The 7183-nt window shown below is 49.9% G+C and overlaps 2 protein-coding genes and 2 non-coding genes across 4 annotated transcripts; all 4 read right to left on the bottom strand.

Annotated features, from left to right (window-relative positions):
• Positions 1 to 1219: 1219 nt before the first annotated feature.
• LOC122937242 lies at positions 1220 to 1414 on the bottom strand. Its single transcript, XR_006389652.1, has one exon. It is a non-coding gene; the product is annotated as a U2 spliceosomal RNA (small nuclear RNA).
• Positions 1365 to 2079, bottom strand: LOC122935033 (splicing factor 3B subunit 5). The gene is made up of 2 exons (XM_044290753.1): positions 1686 to 2079; positions 1365 to 1652 (listed from the first exon to the last, which is right to left on the bottom strand). The coding sequence occupies exons 1-2, from the start codon at positions 1866 to 1868 to the stop codon at positions 1575 to 1577; spliced, it is 261 nt and encodes an 86-aa protein (XP_044146688.1). The 5' UTR covers positions 1869 to 2079; the 3' UTR covers positions 1365 to 1574.
• An 888-nt stretch (positions 2080 to 2967) lies between these two features.
• On the bottom strand, positions 2968 to 3156 carry LOC122937230. The gene has a single exon (XR_006389641.1). It is a non-coding gene; the product is annotated as a U2 spliceosomal RNA (small nuclear RNA).
• Positions 3110 to 3758, bottom strand: LOC122935034 (splicing factor 3B subunit 5). Its single transcript, XM_044290754.1, has one exon. The coding sequence runs from the start codon at positions 3584 to 3586 to the stop codon at positions 3326 to 3328; it is 261 nt and encodes an 86-aa protein (XP_044146689.1). The 5' UTR covers positions 3587 to 3758; the 3' UTR covers positions 3110 to 3325.
• Positions 3759 to 7183: the final 3425 nt, after the last annotated feature.

The raw sequence follows: 7183 nt of genomic DNA, 5'->3' as shown, positions 1-7183 counted from the left end.
GACCCGAGGCTCCCAGTGTGCTGATTACTCAACGCGTGTTTCGCCAACCCACTGGCTTCGTCAGATCACTCTACACCCGCAGATAACTCTCCACATATGAGGTATTTTCTGACTCGGGAGAAATTGGGCTATAAACTGTTGGGCGAACAAGTTTGTTTGCTCCACCATCAGATTCACAAAGTGGTCACTGAAAAAAAACTAAAAAAAAGTAATATTCAGTGAAGCCCACTGTGGGAATCTGGATTCCTGGTCAGGTTCATGTAGTGATGTAGCATACAAAACCACAGTAAACCTAAAATCGTTTGTGACACTGACAAGAGAAGGAAGTCAGATATCATTTAAATTTGCCTCTTGTCTGCGGCTTAATAAAATGCAAACATTTTTTAGCGGCTTAAAGGGGTTTTGAACACAGAGTATGAGGCAATTGCTTTACCACTGAGCTATCAGCTATGCACTCGAATAACACTGTAATGTGTTAGCTTACAGCATTTTAGGCACAGAGCTATAAGCTCAGCAATAGACATACTTTGGTTGTGTGATTTAGCATACAAATAAATAGTATATCTATAACTCATTCTCACTTTGACCCTGACCTATGAAGAGCATAAGTCAAACTCAGATGTGAGAGTCAGGGTCAAGGGTCAGTTGTCAGAGTCAGGTGTTAGAGTCAGGGTCAGGTGTCACATTGGCATTGTTTTGATACTTGAATATGATATCTAACCATGTCTTAAAATGAACACGGTACAGGCGTACTTTACTTACTAAAGCAGTGGAAAAGCAAAATGGTTACATCCAGCCAACTTGCTCCAAACAAACGTGTCACTTTCCAGGAACAACTGAGGATCCCATCCATGTGCCCAAGAGGCAGGCCAATCAAACCCAAGGTGCGTGATGGGCCAAACACTTCATTCAGTTGATAAGCCAATTAATGTATCAGTCTTAATTGGATTTGGGGTGTGAGGAGACTGGGCGGGTGGGTGCCGGAACAAACCTACAGCTGCTGCATTAGGAGATTGACAGACTAGATGCAGGTAAGTAGCAAGCAGCACAGCACAGCACAGCACTGGGCAGAGAGAGAGAGAGAGAGAGAGAGAGAGGAGAGAGAGAGAGAGAGAGAGAGAGAGAGAGGAAAAGCTGAAGGACAGACTGAAGCAGGACACACACACAGCTTTCTGCTTGCTTGCAATCAATTTCATTCTGGTTTTTGATACTGGATTAGAAGGGGTGCACCGGTCCTGGAGGTACTGCAATACCAGGTCAATGCCTGGAGTGGACAGAGCAAGCTCTTTTTCCATCTCCCTGTCCGAAAAATCCATTTAACATATGGTCCCCAGATAGGGGACGTATCAGATATTAAACTGATATGAACAGATTTTTTTTTTAAATTATTTTTAATTTTGAACAGAAAGGGGCTTTAATTCAGTATAAAAAGGCCTGGTCTGCACTGAGCACAATTCATATGTTTCTATTACAATAGAAAAGAATCTAAAATCCACGTAGGGAACTAAATGGAAGAAGCCCCGGACCACGGGGAGGAGAGCATCAAGTCCAGGGCACCAGTCACTGCCCAGTCTCTAGGACTCGTCTGGCTTGTCCATGGGCGGCCCACACGGTTGCAGCATCTTCTCCATCAGATTAAACCGCACTCGGGCCTTGCTCTCATTTTCAGCAAACCGCACTCGGGCCTTGCTCTCATTTTCAGCCACAGCAAAGTAGTTGAGCAGGTCAAAGTGGCCCATGTAGGAGCAGTACGAGTCACGGTGCTGGTTCACCAGCCATTCCCACTTGGTGGTGTCTGCATGGCCAGTGCCAATGTACTTGGACTGCAGATGCTCCAACTGGCTGTGGATGGTGTAGCGGTCCGTCATGGCGCCTCACTGATCAGAGTGGAAGTATAAGAACAGATACTACACTTGATAAGTGATAACCCGAACCGTGTTCGCCATCCAGGTCGATGCTCCCCAATGCTGAACACTTCTCAAAGCGACAGCCTACAGGCCCCAGCCACAGTCCAGGAGGCTTCTTTCTCTCACAAACCAGGGAGAACGTGCGTCCTCCGCTCTGCAATCACCATCATGCTCCTCTTCGTGTTCGCCATCTGCATAGCAACGCCCGCCTTGTGCACGCCTATTTTTGCCCACGCCTTTACTTCGCATGTACGTCCTGGTGCCAAAGCTCGCCAAACAGAAAGACAGATAGGAGGAGGGAATGGAGAAGTGAAGAGTAGTGAGAGAGAAAAAAAAAAAAAAAAAAAAAAAGAAAGGCATTGTTGATTGTGATGTCAGGGCCCCATTGTTGAGTGTTCCGTCAGGGCCCCTTGTGATGTCATCCAGTGACCTGACCTTACTTGACCTCTGACCTGACCAGCCTCCTGTGACACGTGCAGTGTTCCGTCCATTGTCCAGACAAGGTAGGTGCAGCTGCTGCTGATACATAGAAAGTGATGGACTACTTTCTAGCCTCCAAGTAATCCTGTTCAGAAGATCCAATCCACAAGAGGGAGACACAGGCGTACTTTACTTACTAAAGCAGTGGAAAAGCAAAATGGTTACATCCAGCCAACTTGCTCCAAACAAACGTGTCACTTTCCAGGAACAACTGAGGATCCCATCCATGTGCCCAAGAGGCAGGCCAATCAAACCCAAGGTGCGTGATGGGCCAAACACTTCATTCAGTTGATAAGCCAATTGATGTATCAGTCTTAATTGGATTTGGGGTGTGAGGAGACTGGGCGGGTGGGTGCCGGAACAAACCTACAGCTGCTGCATTAGGAGATTGACAGACTAGATGCAGGTAAGTAGCAAGCAGCACAGCACAGCACTGGGCAGAGAGAGAGAGAGAGAGAGAGAGAGAGAGAGAGAGAGAGAGAGAGAGAGGAAAAGCTGAAGGACAGACTGAAGCAGGACACACACACAGCTTTCTGCTTGCTTGCAATCAATTTCATTCTGGTTTTTGATACTGGATTAGAAGGGGTGCACCGGTCCTGGAGGTACTGCAATACCAGGTCAATGCCTGGAGTGGACAGAGCAAGCTCTTTTTCCATCTCCCTGTCCGAAAAATCCATTTAACATATGGTCCCCAGATAGGGGACGTATCAGATATTAAACTGATATGAACAGATTTTTTTTTTTATTATTTTTAATTTTGAACAGAAAGGGGCTTTAATTCAGTATAAAAAGGCCTGGTCTGCACTGAGCACAATTCATATGTTTCTATTACAATAGAAAAGAATCTAAAATCCACGTAGGTAGGGAACTAAATGGAAGAAGCCCCGGACCACGGGGAGGAGAGCATCAAGTCCAGGGCACCAGTCACTGCCCAGTCTCTAGGACTCGTCTGGCTTGTCCATGGGCGGCCCACACGGTTGCAGCATCTTCTCCATCAGATTAAACCGCACTCGGGCCTTGCTCTCATTTTCAGCCACAGCAAAGTAGTTGAGCAGGTCAAAGTGGCCCATGTAGGAGCAGTACGAGTCACGGTGCTGGTTCACCAGCCATTCCCATTTGGTGGTGTCTGCATGGCCAGTGCCAATGTACTTGGACTGCAGATGCTCCAACTGGCTGTGGATGGTGTAGCGGTCCGTCATGGCGCCTCACTGATCAGAGTGGAAGTATAAGAACAGATACTACACTTGATAAGTGATAACCCGAACCGTGTTCGCCATCCAGGTCGATGCTCCCCAATGCTGAACACTTCTCAAAGCGACAGCCTACAGGCCCCAGCCACAGTCCAGGAGGCTTCTTTCTCTCACAAACCAGGGAGAACGTGCGTCCTCCGCTCTGCAATCACCATCATGCTCCTCTTCGTGTTCGCCATCTGCATAGCAACGCCCGCCTTGTGCACGCCTATTTTTGCCCACGCCTTTACTTCGCATGTACGTCCTGGTGCCAAAGCTCGCCAAACAGAAAGACAGATAGGAGGAGGGAATGGAGAAGTGAAGAGTAGTGAGAGAGAAAAAAAAAAAAAAAAAAAAAAGAAAGGCATTGTTGATTGTGATGTCAGGGCCCCATTGTTGAGTGTTCCGTCAGGGCCCCTTGTGATGTCATCCAGTGACCTGACCTTACTTGACCTCTGACCTGACCAGCCTCCTGTGACACGTGCAGTGTTCCGTCCATTGTCCAGACAAGGTAGGTGCAGCTGCTGCTGATACATAGAAAGTGATGGACTACTTTCTAGCCTCCAAGTAATCCTGTTCAGAAGATCCAATCCACAAGAGGGAGACACAGGCGTACTTTACTTACTAAAGCACTGGAAAAGCAAAATGGTTACATCCAGCCAACTTGCTCCAAACAAACGTGTCACTTTCCAGGAACAACTGAGGATCCCATCCATGTGCCCAAGAGGCAGGCCAATCAAACCCAAGGTGCGTGATGGGCCAAACACTTCATTCAGTTGATAAGCCAATTAATGTATCAGTCTTAATTGGATTTGGGGTGTGAGGAGACTGGGCGGGTGGGTGCCGGAACAAACCTACAGCTGCTGCATTAGGAGATTGACAGACTAGATGCAGGTAAGTAGCAAGCAGCACAGCACAGCACAGCACTGGGCAGAGAGAGAGAGAGGACTGTTGGCACCATAAGGAATGGGAAGGGGAACTCCAAACCTTCCTCTAGCCCCGCATACCACCCCAACTAACCCCTTCAATAACGACACTGACACCGTTCAACTTTTAACCTTTTATTTTGTTGGGTGGTAATCGGCCACAGCTTTATTCAAACGGCAACTATAACCTTGAACCGTGCTCTCCGCCAGCCGCTGGTCTCCCAGCGGGCGGATTCGCCCATTTCTCCTCCAACACCTTTATGCTGCAATAACTAGCCGCCAGCTGTGACTTAAACATTCCAAAGAGGCACTCCGCCTCAATAGCCGTTCCCCAGAATCACTTCTGAGCACACCATCCGAACCATAAACCAAACCATTAACTCACAGGGGAGGGAGGGAGGGACAAAGCGCTTCCGCTCAAAGAGGAAGAGGGAAGGCGGGACAGTGGCATATATGCCCTCCCGGCTGACCGCCCACTCTCCTAACCGGAACCCTACATTAACCCCTGCATGCCCAGGCATAAGAGGAAGAACGTTCTAAAGGGGGGGGGAACAGGGGGGAGGGGGGCCCACCAGTCCCTGCCCACCCTCCCTAAGCCGTCGGGTGGCCACCAGACTGTTGGCACCATAAGGAATGGGAAGGGGAACTCCAAACCTTCCTCTAGCCCCGCATACCACCCCAACTAACCCCTTCAATAACGACACTGACACTGTTCAACTTTTAACCTTTTATTTTGTTGGGTGGTAATCGGCCACAGCTTTATTCAAACGGCAACTATAACCTTGAACCGTGCTCTCCGCCAGCCGCTGGTCTCCCAGCGGGCGGATTCGCCCATTTCTCCTCCAACACCTTTATGCTGCAATAACTAGCCGCCAAGGAGGAGCACCGCCCTCAAACGGGGCTCCGACCACCACCCAACAAAAACATGGCCTGCTCCACCCCATCTTGGATACCTGAAAGGAAGATATCCAAACCTATCTCATTCAGGTGAACCCCATCGGGCCTCATTAACGAGCGGTTTATCGCCCTCGAGCTGTCTGTGTCTGACAACCACACCACCCCGGGACCTGACGAAGCGGGAAATACGGGCATTAATCGTCCTTCTACACCTCTCGACTGCCTCCCCACCCTGCCATACCACCCGAGGAACAACCTCAGACCAGACCAGGACCACCTCACGAAAAAACGATGGAAAACGCTCCAAATCGGACCTGACGAGGGCCAACAATTCCACCAGGGGAACAGAACCCATATCGTTCCCCCCAGCATGTAGAACTAAAATAACCGGGCCACTGGCCTGCGAACCGATCTCGACCACTTGAGACAGGAGCTGAGCCCATCGCAAACCCCGGATTCCTCTCCAGGCCACATCCACCTCCCGGAAGCCGAGGGACCTCCCCCCAGGTCGGCAATCAGCTCTCTGCGCCGCCCAGAAAACATATGAATGGCCCACGATCCAAACGGCCGGACGCCCAGGACCTGCAAGAAAAAGAGTTAGCACCAAGCAAACACCACACAAAAACCACAAGACCTGTAAATAACCATCAAATGGACCAACACAGACAAGTAAAATGCACAGAAACAAAATATAACACTCCCCCCTATCATGTCACTTTTTTTTTTTTTTTTTTTTTATATCAGCAGGTCCGGTCTAATATACCTAGCAAAACAGGCAGACTTCCACCTGCCAATTCTCATAACCTCCGATTCAGGTAGACCAGCCCTAGCGGCTTCCGTAGCCGCCCCAATACGGAATGAATGAGTACCGAACTCCCTGGGATTCACCCCAACCAACTCCAAACAAGACCTCAAAACTCGGGTAAACTGGAATTTGGTCAAGGGAGAACCGTCCGCATGCGCAAAGAAATTACAGCACTCCGGGCGAACTGAACTATAGCTGCCCACCAACCCAACAGGGCAAGAAATCCCAGACACCGGATTATAGCGGAATCCAGGCACCCCTGCCAAACTGGTCCGTCTTGGACCGCCGGACCCGAATCCTCACAGAATCACCACCTAACACTACGTCCTGATAAGAAAGACCACCTGGCTTTCCACCCGATGGGGCAACTAATTCACCCAACCTCAGGGCCGCAAAGAAGGCTATGCTAAAACTACAAGAAAACAATGCCACCTCAAAAGGCGACGTGCAAACTTCGGGGAGCCCAGACAGTAGCCTACCCAGCAAGTTAAAAGAGATCGGTCTCCGGCTTTCCCGAGAGACGAACTCCTTTCTCCAGCCCCTCATGGCCTGACGGATGACGAACTGCTTAGTGACATCTACCCACCCGCGCAACTTGAAATGAAAGGCGACACCCGCCAGTCGCCGCTGCGCCACCGCTGCCGAAACTCGCGTAGCCCGCAAGCGCAATAACCAATCAATTGTGACCTCCAACCGCAGGTCATCCCGGGAGACCACGTCCCTGTCATTCACCATCCCCCACCACTCAGCCCACGCCTTACCATGCGCCTGCCAAGTAGCCGGGGAAACAGACGATCGAACCAGCGACATCAGCTCCTGTCCACCAGGTCCCACAGGTACGACGGGCATTCCCTGCCCTCCAAATCCGCTCCCGGAAGAAAAGACCTGAAATCCTGCCAACGAAAACGGGAAAGAGCATCAGCAATTTTATTGTCAACA

The sequence above is a fragment of the Bufo gargarizans genome, chromosome 4, assembly GCF_014858855.1.
Source record: "Bufo gargarizans isolate SCDJY-AF-19 chromosome 4, ASM1485885v1, whole genome shotgun sequence".
In the NCBI taxonomy this organism is placed as follows: domain Eukaryota; kingdom Metazoa; phylum Chordata; class Amphibia; order Anura; family Bufonidae; genus Bufo; species Bufo gargarizans.
This window is presented reverse-complemented; position numbering and strand designations above follow the sequence as displayed.